This window comes from Hyperolius riggenbachi, chromosome 4, assembly GCF_040937935.1.
Source record: "Hyperolius riggenbachi isolate aHypRig1 chromosome 4, aHypRig1.pri, whole genome shotgun sequence".
Taxonomy (NCBI): domain Eukaryota; kingdom Metazoa; phylum Chordata; class Amphibia; order Anura; family Hyperoliidae; genus Hyperolius; species Hyperolius riggenbachi.
Window position 1 is genome coordinate 320887582 of NC_090649.1, and position 18498 is coordinate 320906079.

At 44.1% G+C, this 18498-nt stretch overlaps 1 protein-coding gene across 1 annotated transcript in view; it reads right to left on the minus strand.

Annotated features, from left to right (window-relative positions):
- NUP43 (nucleoporin 43) overlaps positions 1-17905 on the minus strand; it is a 34041-nt gene extending 16136 nt beyond the window's left edge. Inside the window, exons 1-4 of the mRNA XM_068279516.1 lie at positions 17643-17905; positions 15491-15613; positions 11209-11286; positions 9615-9786 (exon numbers count right to left, since the gene is read on the minus strand). Of these exons, the coding sequence (XP_068135617.1) occupies positions 9615-9786; positions 11209-11286; positions 15491-15613; positions 17643-17762 (493 nt within the window). The 5' untranslated portion in view covers positions 17763-17905. The remainder of the gene's footprint in view (positions 1-9614; positions 9787-11208; positions 11287-15490; positions 15614-17642) is intronic.
- Between the last annotated feature and the right edge of the window lie 593 nt (positions 17906-18498).

Genomic DNA, 18498 nt, shown 5'->3' on the forward strand with positions numbered 1-18498 from the left:
TTGTATTCACTCACAGAGAAAGGAGCCCCCTCCTTCTCCTCCCTGCAGGAACAGCTAAGCGCAGATGCCGGCAACTATTGAGTTCGTCATGTGTTTACAGTTGCCCAGCAACTAGAACAGTGATCTGCAAACTTGGCTCTCCAGCTGTTAAAGAGACTCTGAAGTCTCTTTTTTTATCTGCTTTTTTCATATAATCCTGTTCTGCATGATTGTCCCAGTAAATATGCTGCATCCCCACGGCAGATGAATGATTTATTCCTGTGAAAAGCGGAACTGTAATTTTGCACAAAAAAAAAAAAAGTTTCACTTACTTTCGGTTTCCCCAAGCCCCCAGCAGCCATCCTGTCCCGCGCCGTTCCTGCACGAGCCTCCATTCTTCCGCCGCAGTGCAGTTTCATTACCACTGCGCCTGCGCGGCCTGGGCTACGCGTAGTTTTGTTTGCGTTCCCGCCCGCTATAGCATCCTGCGGAGGGAGAATGGAGGATTGTGCAGGACCGGCGTGCGACAGAACGGCTGCTGGGGGAAGCCCCAGGTAAGTAAAACCGTTTTTTTGTGAAATTACAGTTCTGCTTTAAGGAACTACAAGTCCCACAATGCATTTGCCTTTATGAATCATGTCTGTGGCTGTCAGACTCCTGCAATGCATTTTGGGACTTGTAGTTCCTTAATAGCTGGAGAGCCAGGTTTGCAGATCACTGCCCTAGTACAATGCATAGCGCCTATATTTCATTTGGAAATAAAGGTGCATTTTTTTTCATTTTTGCGTCCATCACTAATTACAAGCCCATCATTTCTTAAGAAACAACATAAATATACCCTTTTGACATACATATTAAAAAGTTCAGTCCCTAAGGTAACTATGTTTTTTTTTTTTTGTCTTTTTCATATGCATATAATTTATGTAACAATGGGAGACAATGAAAGGCAAGGGGTTACCGTAATTTAAAATGTAATGGTGGGTCTTTTTTTTTTTTTTCTATAAAAATATATGAATGTAGGTGTAATTTTACTATTTGGCCACAAGATGTCTTAGTGCATTATTTCCTATCAGCGTACTAAAAGTACTCTAAACAGGAAGCAGTAAGTGGACGTGTTACTCCGGAAGATACGACACAGATATTTCAATGATGCTGGCGATCATTGACACAGGGACTTAGAACTGTGTACCCATTCATTTATCTCCACAGTAATGGATAGCTGCGAGTACCCGCGCACGAGAGCGAGCAGCTGCCATCTGCAGCTATTGACAAATATCTACGTCCCTGGGCAGGAACTGAAGTCCTGCGGGACGTAGATATACCATTGCTAACCACATAAGTGGTTAAAAGGAAATAAATATGGCAGCCTCCATATCCTCACTACATTTGTCCTTTAAAACCCAGAATTTCTATGTTCTGGAGCACAAAAAGTGTTTGCATGCTGACTGATGCTTGTGCGGATACATGTAAAATCGGTGCCAACAAATTTGGGTGCAGGATGAAGTCGATACACGGCTTACTCTGGTCCTGAAGGCGCCAATTACTATTCCCCCGCCAGACCGCCATGGATAGTGGGGAAGTGTCATAATTCGGCTGCCAGCTATTGCTGGCAAACAAATTACACAGTTTTTAAGCAATTTGGACTCAGTCTTTCACCAGTGCCCAAATTAGTTTCTGAGCGCGGCTATAGCCATAATTCACATTACGATCTATGGTGCGCCCAAAGGTCTGCTAAGTTGGGGCCCTCAGTGTACAGGTTAAGGGCTCTGCCTCTAGCAAAGGAAACCTGGGTTCAAATCTCGGCTTTTCCTGTTCAGTAAAGCACCTATTCAGTAGGAGGCCTTGGGCAAGACTCCCTAACACTGCTACTGCCTATAAAGCAGGCCCTTGTGGCTGCAGTTCTGGCGCTTGGAGCCCGCCAGGAGAAAAATGCGAGATAAATGTTATTTGTCTTCTATTGTCTTAAAAGGAATGTAAGGCATTTCTATCTATATATTACATTAGACTGCAAAACTGTATTAACCTTTTATCAGCCATATAAAGTAAAACTTTCTGTGGCTGCAGGGCCGCATTTTATCCTTCCACTGGGGAAATGCGCCTGACGTCATCACCGGGGACCGGGAGGCAGCGGCGGCGAACGGCTGAAGGCGGAGCTGCAGCGAGGGACATGCTGGAAGCTTGGGGCTGGACGAAGCCCCGGGTAAGTAGTACTTATTTTCCATATAAATGCCTGATAACTCCTTTAAAAAGACACCAAAGCGAAAAAAATTGATATATTGAATTGTATGTGTAGTACGGATAATTACTAAAACATTAGTAGCAAAGAAAATATTCTCAATTTTATTTTCAGTTGTATAGTGTTTTTATAACATTACATCATTCGCTAATATTTGCAATTTACACACTACTCAGCATTCTAAATGATTTTACCGAGCAGGCTAGCAAACTTTTGATCTGTCCTCTGCAGAGGAAAAAAAAAATACAATGACTGACACTTGAGATAATAAGCTTCATAAGACAAAGCTCTCAGCGACGTTGAAAGTTGTGGAGCTCAATGGCTCTTTTGCATAGATAACTGGAGCTTCTTAACTCTTCCTGTACTGGAAACAATATTAGAGACTTATGTCTCTGCTCCTAATGTTTTATTTCTTAGCTGTACTACACATACAAAATCATAATTTTTTCCGCTTCAGTGTCTCTTTAAAGCGGATCCGAGGTGAAAAACTAACTATAAAAAGTAATTTGTCTTTATTTAGTTTAGTTAAGTTTAGATGGTTTACAGAGTAAACTATCAGCAAACCGCTTCATCAGTATATAAATATGTTTTCCTGTTATACAATGAGAGCTGCCATTTTCTGCATGTAATCATTACACAGGTAATCTTATCTTTATCTCCACACCTCAGACTGTGCAAACTCCACTCCCCTACACTCCCCTCCCCTTGCCTCCGAAATCCCGTGCATGCTCAGTGTGTGCTGGGGCTCTCCTGTGTGAAAGGAAGCAGGGTATTGGAACACAAACTGTGGAAGAAGACAGGCATAACTGCCTCAACGTCCTAATGTGGTTTGCCGTTCAGCCACGGTAATTGCTTCAGTTGCATCAGTCCAGGTGTACTGCGCATACGCTGCAAGAGGACCGCGTATGCGCAGAAGACCTAGACTGGCCCCGCCTGAGCCTGTTACTGGGGCTGATTGTGGCTGAACAGCAGACCACGGGAGGACGCCAAGGGACTCACATGAGCTTTTGAGGCTGGGGAAAGCCCTGGGTATCAAATCTTCAGAATGTAATGTCTCTGGTACACTTTAAGGGAAAGCAAAGAGAGGGGGGAAAGATATCTGTAGGGAGAGAGAGAGAAATATGGGGAAGATAGAAAGAGAGAGAGGAAGTGACAGAGATATGTGGGGAATAGAAGAAAGAATGGGGGAGAGATTTGTTATTGGGAATTACACACACAAAAAAAGACTCCCATTCACTTTCACTGCTTCCCATACCTCCAGGTTTCTACTGTGTCTCTTTGATCTTTTCGCTTGTTGTTTCTGGTATCCTGAGTGGGCTGGAGAGGAGAGGGTGATGTTCTGGCTGACAGCAACACATAATTTGTGCACATGAGGGGCAGCGGAGATAAGAGCAGCGGCACACAGAGGGTCAAAAGTTCAGGTAGAGCCAGCGCTGTGTGTCTCCTGCCTGAACACAGTGTAATGTATGATACAGGCTCAGAGGAGAGCACCACGAGGAAAAAGCAGCCACTCGTCTTTATCCAAGGCAGCTGCTGACTCATTTGCAATATACAACTACAGGCTACGTGCTGCTGCTTCCTTACACATTCTGCTGGGAAACAACAGCCAGGGGATTCTGAATCAGCCGGGAAAGGGAGGGGGAGGAACGTGCATGACAACACTGCCGTTTAAGCCTCTGTTCGGTTCAGCAAAGCTGACAGGGGATGCTGCTCACACAAGTATCGTGTGACTTCAGCAGCCCGTCTGGAACGCCCATGCCTCCTCCTAAGCTGGCCCCTTCACAGAAAGCCTCCTCCTCTCCACAATCAGGTCCCATGATTCAAAGCTGCATGGGACCTGACGCCGAGGCGCTGGGAGACTGGGGGGAGGCGTGGCTTTACCATTTAAAGCAAAATTAGGCATTTTAAATATAAAAAAAAAAAAAAAAAAAAAAAAAAAAAAAAAAAAAAAAAAAGGGAGAATGCACAATAAGCAGTGTGCAAGGGGCTCATAAATGAGGAGGGCAAAAGTTCTTCTCGGATCCACTTTAACCACTTGAGGACCGTGGGCTTTACCCCCCTTATGCTGCATACACACTTGAGATAAAAGTCTCTGGAAAAGGCAAGATCACAGACCAATTATACCCCATTCCATGTAGTATGAGAGCCATACCTTCACAGTCTATTCTATGGAGCTGAACTCCCCATCAGATAAAATCTTTGCAAGATGCTGCACACAAAGATGCCCGTACACATTCAAAAGATCATTATCTGCAAAAGATCTCTTCCTGCAATAGATCCATTCCTTCAAAATGCATTCATAGTCTATGAGATCTGCAGATCCTCATACACACCTTGTTTAACAGACTTCATCTGCATATCTGGCAATCATCTGCAGATCTGAAAATCCATCCTGGTGGATCTGATCTGCAGATGATTGCCTGCTAAACAAGGTGTGTATGATGATCTGCAGATCTCATAGACTATGAATGCATTTTGAAGGAATGGATCTATTGCAGGAAGAGATCTTTTGCAGATAATTATCTCTTGAATGTGTACGGGCATCTTTGTGTGCAGCATCTTGCAAAGATTTTATCTGATGGGGAGTGCAGCTCCATAGAATAGACTGTGAAGGTATGGCTCTCATACTACATGGAATGGGGTATAATTGGTCTGTGATCTTGCCTTTTCCAGAGACTTTTATCTCAAGTGTGTATGCAGCATTAAGGACCGGCCACTTTTTTTCCATTCAGACCACTGCAGCTTTCACGGTTTATTGCTCGCTCATACAACCTACCACCTAAATGAATTTTGGCTCCTTTTCTTGTCACTAATAAAGCTTTCTTTTGGTGCTATTTGATTGCTCCTGCGATTTTTACTTTTTATTATATTCATCAAAAAAGACATGAATTTTGGCAAAAAAAGATTTTTTTAACTTTCTGTGCTGACATTTTTCAAATAAAGTAAAATTTCTGTATACATACAGCGCGAAAAATGTGGACAAACCTGTTTTTGATTAAAAAAAACCCATTCAGTGTATATTTATTGGTTTGGGTAAAAGTTATAGCATTTACAAACTATGGTGCATTATGACTTTTCTGACCACCTGACATGTTTCATGAGGGGCTAGAATTCCAGGATAGTATAAATACCCCCCAAACGACCCCATTTTGGAAAAAAGACATCCCAAAGTATTCACTGAGAGGCATAGTGCAATGTTTCTCAACATTTTGTTGGTATGGAACCCTTTTAAAACCCTGTACTCACCAAGTACCCCCTAGCATAGTAAACATTATCACAAGTACCCCTTGACAAATATATATTTAATCGTAGTACATGATAATTGGTTTTAAACAAGCATTTACTATTGCTTTTAATTAGCTAAAATACTAATTTGTTGTTCAAATAAGGTTTATCATTTTCTTAAACTCTAAATTTGTTATTCTTGTGCAAGTATGTCAAGCCTGAGTACCCCCTCGAACCATCAGAAGTACCCCCTGGGGTACGCGTACCACATGTTGAGAACCTATGGCATAGTGAGTTCATAGAAGATATTAATTTTTGTCACAAGTAAGCGGAAAATGACACTGTGACAAAAAAAAAAAAAAAAAAAAAAAAAAGTTTCCATTTCTTCTAACTTGCGACAAAAAAAAAAAAAAAAAATGAAATCTGCCATGGACTCACCATGCCCGTCTCTGAATACCTTTAAGTGTCTACTTTCCAAAATGGGGTCATTTGTGGTGGGGTGTGTTTACTGTCCTCGCATTTTGGGGGGTGCTAATTTGTAAGCACCGCTGTAAAGCCTAAAGGTGCTCATTGGACTTTGGGCCCCTTAGCGCAGTTAGGCTGCAAAAAAGTGCCACACATGTGGTATTGCCGTCCTCAGGAAAAGTAGTATAATGTGTTTTGGGGTATATTTTTACACATACCGATGCTGGGTGGGAGAAATATCTCTGTAAATGACAATTTTATTTTTTTTTACACACAATTGTCCATTTACAGAGATCTTTCTCCCACTCAGCATGGGTATGTGTAAAAATACACCCCAAAACACATTATACTACTTCTCCTGAGTACGGCGATACCACATGTGTGGCACTTTTTTGCACCCTAACTGCGCTAAGGGGCCCAAAGTCCAATGAGTACCTTTAGGATTTCACAGGTCATTTTGTGAAATTTCGTTTCAAGACTACTCATCACGGTTTAGGGCCCCTAAAATGCCAGGACAGTATAGGAACCTCACAAATGACCCCATTTTAGAAAGAAGACACCCCAAGGTATTCCATTAGTAGTACGGTGAGTTCATAGAAGATTTTATTTTTTGTCACAAGTTAGCGGTAAATGACACTTTGTGAAAAAAACAATTAAAATCAATTTCCGCTAACTTGTGACAAAAAATAAAATCTTCTATGAACTCACCATACTCCTAACTGAATACGTTTGGGTGTCTTCTTTCTAGAATGGGGTCATTTGTGGGGTTCCTATACTGCCCTGGCATTTTAATGGCCCTAAACCGTGAGGAGTAGTCTTGAAACCAAATGTCGCAAAATGACCTGTGAAATCCTAAAGGTACTCATTGGACTTTGGGCCCCTTAGCGTACTTAGGGTGTAAAAAAGTGCCACATATGTGGTACTGCCGTACTCAGGAGAAGTAGTATAATTTTGGGGTGTATTTTTACACATACCCATGCTGGGTGGGAGAAATATCTCTGTAAATGACAATTGTTTGATTTTTTTTTTACACACAATTGTCCATTTACAGAGAGATTTCTCCCACCCAGCATGGGTATGTGTAAAAATACACCCCAAAACACATTATACTACTTCTCCTGAGTACGGCGATACCACGTGTGACACATTTTTGCAGCCTAGGTGCGCTAAGGGGCCCAACGTCCTAATCACAGGTCATTTTGAGGCATTTGTTTTCTAGACTACTCCTCACGGTTTAGGTCCCCTAAAATGCCAGGGCAGTATAGGAACCCCACAAGTGACCCCATTTTAGAAAGAAGACACCCCAAGGTATTCCGTTAGGTGTATGGCGAGTTCATAGAAGATTTTATTTTTTGTCACAAGTTAGTGAAAAATGACACTTTGTGAAAAAAAAACAAAAATCAATTTCCGCTAACTTTTGACAAAAAATAAAATCTTCTATGAACTCGTCATACACCTAACAGAGTACATTGGGGTGTCTTTTTTCTAAAATGGGGTCAGTTTGTGGGGTTCCTATACCGCCCTGGCATTTTCAGGGCCCAAAACCGTGAGTAGTCTGGAAACCAAATGTCTAAAAATGACTGTTCAGGGGTATAAGCATCTGCAAATTTTGATGACAGGTGGTCTATGATAGGGCGAATTTTGTGGAACCGGTCATATGCAGGGTGGCCTTTTAGATGACAGGTTGTATTGGGCCTGATCTGATGGATAGGAGTGCTAGGGGGGTGACAGGTGGTGATTGATGGGTGTCTCAGGGGGTGGTTAGAGGGGAAAATAGATGCAATCAATGCACTGGGGAGGTGATCGGAAGGGGGTCTGAGGGGGATCTGAGGGTTTGGCCGAGTGATCAGGAGCCCACACGGGGCAAATTAGGGCCTGATCTGATGGGTAGGTGTGCTAGGGGGTGACAGGAGGTGATTGATGGGTGTCTCAAGGTGTGATTAGAGGGGGGAATAGATGCAAGCAATGCACTGGCGAGGTGATCAGGGCTGGGGCCATTCTGAGGGTGTGGGCAGGTGATTGGGTGCCCTAGGGGCAGATAGGGGTCTAATCTGATAGGTAGCAGTGACAGGGGGTGATTGATGGGTAATTAGTGGGTGTTTAGGGTAGAGAACAGATGTAAACTCTGCACTTGGGAGGTGATCTGACGTCGGATCTGCGGGCGATCTATTGGTGTGGGTGGGTGATCAGATTGCCCGCAAGGGGCAGGTTAGGGGCTGATTGATGGGTGGCAGTGACAGTGGGTGATTGACAGGTGATCAGGGGGATAGATGCATACAGTACACGGGGGGGGGGGGGGGGGGGGTTCTGGGGAGAATCTGAGGGGTGGGGGAATAAAAAAAAAAAAAATAGTGTTTACAGATAGTGACAGGGAGTGATTGATAGGTGATTAGGGGGGGTGATTGGGTGCAAACAGCGGTCTGGGGGAGGGCAGGGGGGGTCTGAGGGGTGCTGTGGGCGATCTGGGGCAGGGGGGGGGGGGGGGGGGGAAATCAGTGTGCTTGGGTGCGACATAGGGTGGCTGCAGCCTGCCCTGGTGGTCCCTCGGACACTGGGACCACCAGGGCAGGAGGCAGCCTGTATAATACACTTTGTAAACATTACAAAGTGTATTATACACTTTGTATGCGGCGATCGCGGGGTTAACATCCCGCCAGCGCTTCCGTATGGCCGGCGGGATGTTGCGGCGAGTGATCGGAGACAGGCGCCGGCGGAGGATCGCTTCACGGATGACGCGATCGCTCCGCCCATGCCCTTACAAGGACCGCCGCCTCTGTGGGTGAGCTGGTCCTTGCGGGCTCCACTTCCCGGCCGCCCCTGTGCGTTAGGGGGTCGGGAAGTGGTTAAAAGGAACATTGTCAATTAAAACTGCTTTTTTAATACTCTGTATTAGGGTACACATTACCACTAGTGCTAGGGGCACTTTATTAATTCACCCAGTTCTCTCTCCCTGCTTAAAAATCATCCTTCATTCCTCACACAGCTCACAAATATACTTCACTGTGTCGCATGCAGTAGACAGGAGGAGGAGGCTGATCTGAGGAGGTAACAGGTAACTAGATGAGCTGTAATATAACTAGCAGGGAGATGTGTTAACACTATTCCTGACTGACTTTCTTGTGAAGTTACATTCCAGGCTGTATCTACTTCATAGGCTGCTATGAGAGGGAGATATGCTGTGTACAAAGGCAGTATCAGTCAGAGTATAGAAGACAAGGAACACTGTCAGATTCGACTTGACAGGCATCTGACAGAAATCTCAAACTTGGCCCTCCAGCTGTTAAGGGACTACAAGACCCACAATGCATTGCAGGACTGACAGCCAGTCATGACTCAAAGGCAAATGCATTGTGGGACTTGTAGTTCTGTAACAGCTGGAGGGCAGAGTTTGCCCATGCCTGGTCTAGCTCTTTAAGAGCCCAACACTGAGGATTTTACAGTAGAGAGGCAGAGCTGTGTGAGGAAGGAAACTGCTCCTAGTACTTGTGGTAATGTGTGCCCTAACATACAGCATTTAAAAAAAAATGCTTTAATCAATAGTATTCCTTTAAACTAGGCACATACATTTGACCATTATGGTAGACTACACAAACCATTTAGTAAGCAAGCTGTAATATAGGGCCGTACTGAAAGCAGTCTTTAAAAAAAAAAAAAAAAAAGTATTTTATTAACTGAAAAGTGAAGTTTATTTTTAAGTAATAGAGCTTACCTATTGTCCGTACTATGTCTTTGCTGTCAGCTCTGAAAACATTTATTCGGCCATCTTCACCAACTGATATGATTTCTGGATTATTACAAATAATGCCAGTGCAGGGAGCGCCTACATCCTTTGATCCTGAATGGCAGTGAGCATTCTCCCACTTCTGCTTTTCTGATAATGTCTTGACAAACAAAAATTAAAAATAATTATTATATACATTTTTCTTTTATATTACCAGGCGGTATGATTCACTCCTGATTTTAGGGTCTAAAAGCGGTACAATTTTTACATTAGCTTTTAGACCCTAAAAGCAAAAAAAAAAAAAATAAAATAAAATAAAATTATATACTCTCAGAGAGCCTGCAGCAGCCCCTGCACTTATTCATCTCCCTGGGATCCAGCGCTGCTGTTCTCCCTCCATCCTCCAGGTGGCGCTGTGTAACCCTATAGTGAGATCGCCGGCTGTCATCACGACGACTGCCAGCGATTTCAGAGCGATCCAAAGCTACCAAGGACCGGAAGGGGAATGGCTGCCGGCGTCTGGATCCCGGGGGAGGCGAGTTGAAACGCCCGCAATGCTCTGCCTACACCTCCAAATGTTATGGGGAAAACTGTCCAAATCCCACCCTGTATCCCATCATCACCCACATGAAATATTCAGATAAAAAGCTGGGAGGGGCAGCAGCCAATCTCTGTGTGTACGGATCACCTGACCCCCCCACTTTCTCTTCTGTAAATTTAACTCTGTGGCCAGAACGACAGGTGGCTTGAAAAAGAGCTTGCCAGCTCGAAACAGCGGGCTGTCGCTGCCATCGCCATTTTTTATCTTTTTGCTGACTTTTATGTCATTTTAATGACAAACTAATAATGGCTGATTTTTACTTTTGTGGTGCCAGCCTTTCTTGTGGATTGGACTAAGGAATCCCGATGGTACTGGGACTCGAGGCTTAGGCACGCTATTATTCCTGCCTTGCATGGGTGCTCCTCCATCCGATTTTTGAACATTGCAGTTATAACCCTTTTCTTAGTACACTATACTATACACAATCGCTTAAGCGCACATCCTATTTCATATACAAAGTCCACATAGACATCATTCAGGAGTTCTCAATGCTGTTCTCATATGCAATTTCTTGATCTCTTATGCCACCATCACCATGGACACCCAACAGTAAACAGACTCACCAGATGTATTGGAAACTGCTAGACTGGTGAATCTAGTGGCCAATACATCTGGTGAGTCTGTTTACTGTTGGGAGTCCATGGTGATGGTGGCATAAGAGATCAAGAAATTCATATGAGAACAGCATTGAGAACTGCTGAATGATGTCTATGTGGACTTTTTATATGAAATAGGATGTGCGCTTAAGCGATTGTGTACAAGTATTTGGGTCTTGCCGAACCTTGTGGTAGCGCACTCCGCTGGGACTTTTTATAGTTTTTAATTCTGTATTAGCTATAGCGCCTTGATATTACGTTACATATACTATACATTTTAGGATTTGATGTAGAGGTTTACAATAAATAGGGTCAGCTGAACACATCCAAACAATGAAAAAAAAAAAGGGGGGGGGGGGGGTTATGGTTTACAAAAAAGGGTTACCTGATTGTTCTGATGGTGACGAAAGACTGTTACTCTTCCAGATGAGGATGCGGTTACTATTCTCTCTTGATCTAAAAACTTAATAATAATAATAATAATAATAATATACAAGTGACATTAACAATAACTCCATGACTATTTTTAAAAAAACAGACCTAAAGTCACAAACAGAATTAGATTTAGAAAAGTCATAGTAAAAATCTTTAAATTGCTACCGGTTAAAAGGGACATTATTATGTAGATATTGTTCATAACACTGCCGTCATTGTCCCTTTCCTGCTGCTAAATATTTAAGTGTACCCAAGGAGAATCTCTGGTAAAAGAAAAAACGGATATTTACCCAAGGAGAAGGAAGCCTCTGGAGTCTGGCCTAGATCTTCCAGAGGATCCTGGCAAGTGGCGGCAGGCATGGGAAGCCTCTGGGGTCTAGCCTAGATCTTTCAGAGGATTCTGGCAAGTGGCGGCAGGGGCGAGGATGGCATGGGAAGCCTCTGGGGTCTGGCCTAGATCTTCCAGAGGATCCTGGCAAGTGGCGGCAGGGGCGAGGATGGCACGGGAAGCCTCTGGAGTCTGGCCTACATCTTCCAGAGGATCCTGGTAAGTGGCGAGGATGACGCGGGAAGCCTCTGGAGTCCGGCCTAGATCTTCCAGAGGATCCTGGCAAGTGGCGGCAAGGGCGAGGACGACACGGGAAGCTTCTGGAGTCTGGCCTAGATCTTCCAGAGGATCCTGGCATGTGGCGGCAGGGGCGAGGACGGCACGGGAAGCCTCTGGGGTCTGGCCTATATCTTCCAGAGAATCCTGGCGAGTGGCAGCAGGGGCGAGGACGGCACAGGAAGCCTCTGGAGTTTGCAAAGGCTTTGCTCTTCTTAGATAAGAATCTGATTTTAACCCAAGGTTCACTTAAAAATAATCAGCAATATTCTCTAGGCATAGAGATAGCCCTTGGTGATTTGCTAGGCAACGAACTGCATAGGGCGGAGTGACGTTACCAGTGGAGGAGTGAAGGAGCGAACGAGCGGCGTCCAGCGTGTCAGCATACCATGCTGGTTTTAACGTTTTGGCTGACAGCGGCGATTAAGGCAGCAGATGGTGATGGAGAGGCCACTGGGGGGACTGAGCCCACCTGTACCTTTTTGTAAGCCCATGAGATGCTTGCCAAACTTGCTGTAAAGTTTTTTTAAAAGACTTTTAAGCTTCTACAATAAACCGATCTGCACAATTGGAAGCGGTTTCCCCTCTCCCTTCCTTCTTGTGGTTGTACATGATGGTGATCTGAACTGGGAAAACAAGGGAATACGGAGGAAGAAAGCAGGTTGCCAGAGAGGCAACGGGGCCATACAACCCAGAGGCATGATTTGGTCGGTCAAACCAGAGGCGCTGGTGAGTTATAGCCGGAAAGGGGGCCTGCATTGTGTTGTGCATAGAAATATTGAAGAGTCCAAGAGCGCAAACCCTGAATATGCAATAGTCTCTAGGCAACCATGATTCCCAACTGATATCCATGAGCATTTATTAAACTGAACTTTCTTGCCCAGTTTCATTTTTAGCTGCTGAGAATGCAAGGGAGGCACATGAGGAGGTTTTAAATCTGTTCCTTTACAGCCTGGGCTAACAAAATATCAACTACCTGGGAATAAGAACTTTCATGCCTTAAATAAAAGTTATGCATTTCACAAAATACTACAATTTAAGCTTCATTAGGGATTCGACTCTTCTGCAGGAGAAACAAGAAATGATGCAATGACTACTAGGGATGATCAATGAGATGCTAATTTCTATGCAAATATATGCAGTTTGAAAATGGACCAATCAATGTAAACCCAGGTTTAAATTGATTGGTTCATTTTCAAGCTGCATACATTTGCATAAATGTGCATCAACTCAGAACAATTTGCATATCTATGATTATCCCTATTGACTAGATCCCTTTCACATATGGTTGCCACATCCCACTCTTCCCAACTACAGAATCTTTGGGTAGTTAACTTAGCCGAGGCTTCAAATCATGCTTTCCTGTAGCTCCTGTGACATGGAGGTTAGGCACCCGGTGGCCACCTTGAGAAGAGAGCTTACCTCATTACCTTTCTTACACTCTGATGACCTGCATAAATCCAGTAACTAATCTCAGAATACAATCATTAGAGGGCACAGAATTGAGTTAACCCCTTCAAGATGTTCACAATTTGTTGCTTTGTGGCCTGAAATGAACACACAAAAGCATTTACCGGTAGTTGCTTTCTGGTAGTTGGTAGAGAAGTATCCCAGCAGACTCATGGCTATAATTAAAGCAAAGGTGGATCCACAATCCACTGGAATGAGCGAGTGGCCTGATCTTTTATCCATCTCACTGAGGCTATATTTCATCTTTTCCAGAGGCTTCCCACTATTGAGGAAAGTATCCAGATTTTACCCCTTCCTTGTCACGTTTTCTTTAACCACTAGTACCAGTGGTCTCTGCCCCCTTAAAGGGAATCTTAACAGAGTGATATGGATGTTTCCTTTTAAACAATACTAGTTGCTTGGCCGTCCTGCTGATCTCTTTGGCTGCAGTAGTGGCTGAATCAAACAACTGAAACAAGCATGCAGCTAATCCAGTCTGACTTCAGTCAGAGCACCTGATCTGCATGCTTGTTGAGGGGCTGTGGCTAAAAGTATTAGAGACACAGAATCAGCAGGAGAGTCAGGCAACTGGTATTATTTTACAAGGAAAAATCCATATCCTTCTCAGTTTAGGTTCCCTTTAAGGATGAGAGACCATTGGCAGAATACCGAAGAATCGTCACACATACCTGCCGCAACCGCTGCACGTCGGGAACCACAGGCCACCCACTCTGCCATCTCTGTGACGGCAGAGTCCTGTGAGCCAACCAGGAGCCACTTTCATTAGCTCCTGACCATGTCTATCATTGTAAGCCACTGGAAGTTGCTTACATTGGTAGACTGGATCAGGATCCAATGAAATCGGCTCCTGACCCGCTCACAGGGCTCTGCCATTATAGAGACGGCAGAGCAAGTGAGCTGCAGCGGAGAGGTAGCAACGCAATCATCGGACACGGCAAAAGCAGCAAAAACACACGGCATTGGTGAACTGAAATCTATGCCCTGGCAGCCACATCAGCATCAAAACAGGACGTTGATTTCAATCAGCATCATCCTTAAAATGGTTAAAATGTAGCCGCTAAATTTAAAACAGTAATATAAGAATACAGGGCAGTTCTACATACTACTGCTACTAAACATTTATCTAATTATCTCATAAGTGCATTTTCAGTTCGGGTTTGCTTTGACAGAGTAGTTGACAGTTGATAACTGTGGATTAACAGTCCATGCGACCTGGACCTAAGGTTGGAGCTGTACAGACTTGCCGTACTCACCACACCATGCTTGCCCTTCTCCTGTGATTTGCTCACTGGTGAATGTATAAAAAAAATGTCCAATCTTAATTAACGGTTATTGGTCGGTAGACTGAATTTTGGATTCAAGATTGGTTGCTTTATATACATTTAGCAGTGAGCGGATCTTCACCTTCTCTGCTATAGCTTGTTTGACTTGGCATGTCTGTATCACACGTTTGCTGACTATGTTTTATTGGTAGTGATGATGCCTTTGTGAGTGAACCCCAGATTAAAGTGATATGGAGGCTGCCATATTTGTTTCCTTTTAAACAATACCAGTTGCCTGATAGCCCTGCTGACCTATTTGGCTGCAATAGCATCTGACATACACCAAAAATAAGGTCTATGGCTAAAAGTGTTAGGGGCAGAGGATCAGCAGGACAGCCTGGCAACTGGTATTGCCTAAATGGAAATAAATATGGTAGCCTCCATAAAATTCTCACCTCAAATTTCCTATAAGGCAAGTTATCCCTTATTGTTTGGGCTAGTGGTTCTATTAAAAAGTACAAAAAAAGATGAAAGGGTGTGGACAGTGGATCAGAGGAAGAGACAAAAGATGACGAGTAGGAGTATAGAGAAAGAAATTACTTTGTGGATGAAACCTGCTGATTGTGGGGTGGCGCGAGTGGTTTCACTACACCCTACAGAACCAAGTATCTTCTTTCAACAAAAATGGAATTTCCTTTTGAGCTGTTTAGGATCCTTTGTTTTCCCCATCACATGTGAAGAGCTGAGGCAGCCAACATTAAATAAAAGGTTTAGTTTGCCTGGTCTCTTTTACTTCACCATGTTTAAACACTGATATCATGCCTATTTTGTTCTATTAAAACTATGCATGATCCTCAACAGTTTGTAGATATCTGAATGCAAAGAACACATAATACCTGCATGTCCATTACATCGCCTTTGTGCCTGATCTCACACAATAATTTTGGATCTGCTAGGTAATCCTCTTCCATATTAATGGTGCCAAAATCTCCAGTGGACCATATGGACACTTTGTTCTCCTAAAAGTGCAACAGAAAGAAAATCAGCAAGTTAGCCAAATAATTTTATGATGCTAAGAAAAAGTTATTTCCAATAATCACTCTGTCCTAAGGAAGACACGCACACAAATCCTGCTTCATATTCTCCCCCCCCCCCCCCCCCTCCCAAATCCTGAGAAATGCCTGCCCTCAAAGAGTCACACATCACCCAGCAAAACAAACTGAGAATGTACCCTATTTGCAGTAAACACTAAACTGAGGCCAAGAGGCAGGTAGACTTATTCACTGGTTTGAGATTAGGTCCACACTATGCCGGGTTGACCACATGTATACAACCTCACAAGTTGTTATTGCGGCTTGCTATGATCTTCCTATTGTAGTTGTAATGCAGAATTATTCTGCAATGTAACTGACCACTGTGAACAGGGCCTAATGCTGGGAATACACGGTTCGTTTTTGCCTTCGTTTAAACCTTCGTTTCGATTGTGCCTTTTGTCCTTTTCGATCCCGAAATAATCGATCATACGGTTAATATCACCACCCACGGTTTCGTTTTTTTTTCCGATTCTGATGGTTTCGTTTTTCCAATGATCGAAGGCTGCAAAGAAACGAAACGAAAATCCCTTTTTACAGGGACGGACTAACATAAACGAATATATAATCGATCTGAACAGCCATCAAGCCTACCAATGGCTCGATTAGATGGATAAAGAGAGATAATATCAAACATGTTCGATCACTAGTCGTTCGTTTTTGGGGTCTATTAATCGAAACTATAATGAGATTATGACTATTTTCACATACGTTTTCAACACTCGATTCGTTTACCGAACGAATCGAAGGTTTAAACGAAGGCAAAAACGAACCGTGTATTCCCAGCATTAGACAGAGGTGCCCACAATTTTTCGGCTTGTGAGCTACTTTTAAAAATTAGCAAGTCAAAGTGATCTACCTATGTACAATTTTAGGAGCACACTTGTATATACAGAATGGAAGATATAGTGGGGTCGGGATCTACCATGAAGGCCTTCGCGATCTACCTAATGGGCACCCCTGGCCTTAGAGTTTCCCCACAGGACTAGCAAAAATGAAAATAGGGAACCAATCTCAGCTGTTGCCATCCCTGGTTCCTACACCAGAGCTCCTTTTGCACCATAAACATGTATCCTTAAAAATAGGATTAGACGGTGACAGAGTCATGTCACAGCAGCCTATCATGCGACTCCTTTAGGGCCTGTTCACACTATATGCGTTCCTAGCCATTTTCAGGGAACGCGTACTGGTACCAAAAACGCATAGAAACGGCTCCTAATGCTTTTGAATGGGCTAGTTCACATGTATGCGTATGAGACGCATACGTTTCTTATCCGCATTGTTGCACGCAGTTTTGTGCGATATGCATAGAAACGGACGCAATGAAAGTCTATGGACGCGTATCAAAAACGCGTACTATTGCGTTTTAGCGTCCGTTTTCCTCTGCGGTTCCCATAATTCTTTTTTTTCCCCTGGGTCACGTGTTTGTGCAAAAAGCAATAGAAAACGCATTCAAACGCAAGAAAACGCATGCGTTTTTCAACTTGCGTTTCTTTGAATTTATACACGTTCTACAAACGCAGCAAGTATGAACAGGCCCTTAGTGCCACATACAGTCAGTTCATTGACTTTATGCTTGCGTCGCCCAATAGACTAGTGCAATGCATACTCTGTTATCCTGTCAGAAATCATCACAGCAAAGTAAAAGCCTCCATTAAAATATAATTGCATAAAAGTTGTGTAATTATATCGTCCATTGCGCAGTGACAAAATGGACATGGTGTGAAGGAGCCTAAATGGCAAGAATAAACATCCACTGCAATCACACAACCCACAATTGTTACTCAGATGCTGCAGGAAATAACAGAGTGATTGGTTGCCAGGGTCTATTAGCTAGCAGGGCATGCTTCGTGAACCCCAGCGAATGGTAACTACTAGCACTGAACACAAATGTAGCCAGGTAGCACAAAATGACACTACACCGGCACGTGTGTCAGGAAAACATGGAGACGTGTACCTCATTATCCCAGGAGCCAGCCGCAAACAGATCTGGCTGTTGCAGGCAGGAGGCTGATACCGGGCGCCAGCGCGTCTTACTAATCTTTTGGGACACGAACTTTGCAATCATGCTCTCCATCACGTCACGAGCTGACAGGTGTGACGTCACGCCAATGTTCGGTTCTCCTTCGTTCCAGCGCTCAAACCGCCAATTTTCACTTCTGCCAGCAAAAAGCGTGCACCTAACTCAGAGGAAGGTGTGACTTCCCTGTAATGTGACCAAATCACGTGACCTCCCAATGGCGTCCGGTGTAATGTCAGATATTGCAGCCCGGAAGCAGCCTTCCTCACTGAGTATCGCGCATGCTCAGTGGGAAGTTAGACATTATTTAGCTGAAATATCTCCGCTTCCGCACCACGTACACTCCCGAAATGTTCAGGGGAGGGAGGGGACCCCCATATCCAGCTCTGTGTCGAATTGCAGCCCCCTAGCCCCAGTAGTTCCCGAGATAGGTTTGCTGCAATCAGTCTCGGGAACCAGCGGGGCTCGGGGGCTGCAATTCGGCACAGAGCTAGATGTGGGGGTCCCCTCCCTCCCCTGAAAATTTCCGGGGTGTACGTGGTGCGGAAGCGGAGATTTAAGGCCCGGTTCACATTAGCGGTTGTTTGCCAAACGGACCGGATGACCTGACCGGATCCGGACCGGATCCGGATCGGAACCGTACGGTTCTGATCCGGATCCGATCCGGATCCGGTCAGGTTGCATCAGGTGGCAATCAGGATGCGATCCGGATCCGTTTGGCAAAATATACGTAAAAAAAAAAAAATGTTGGGGTCTGGGAGGTCAGCAGAAGGGGGACCTGTGGAATCAGGCC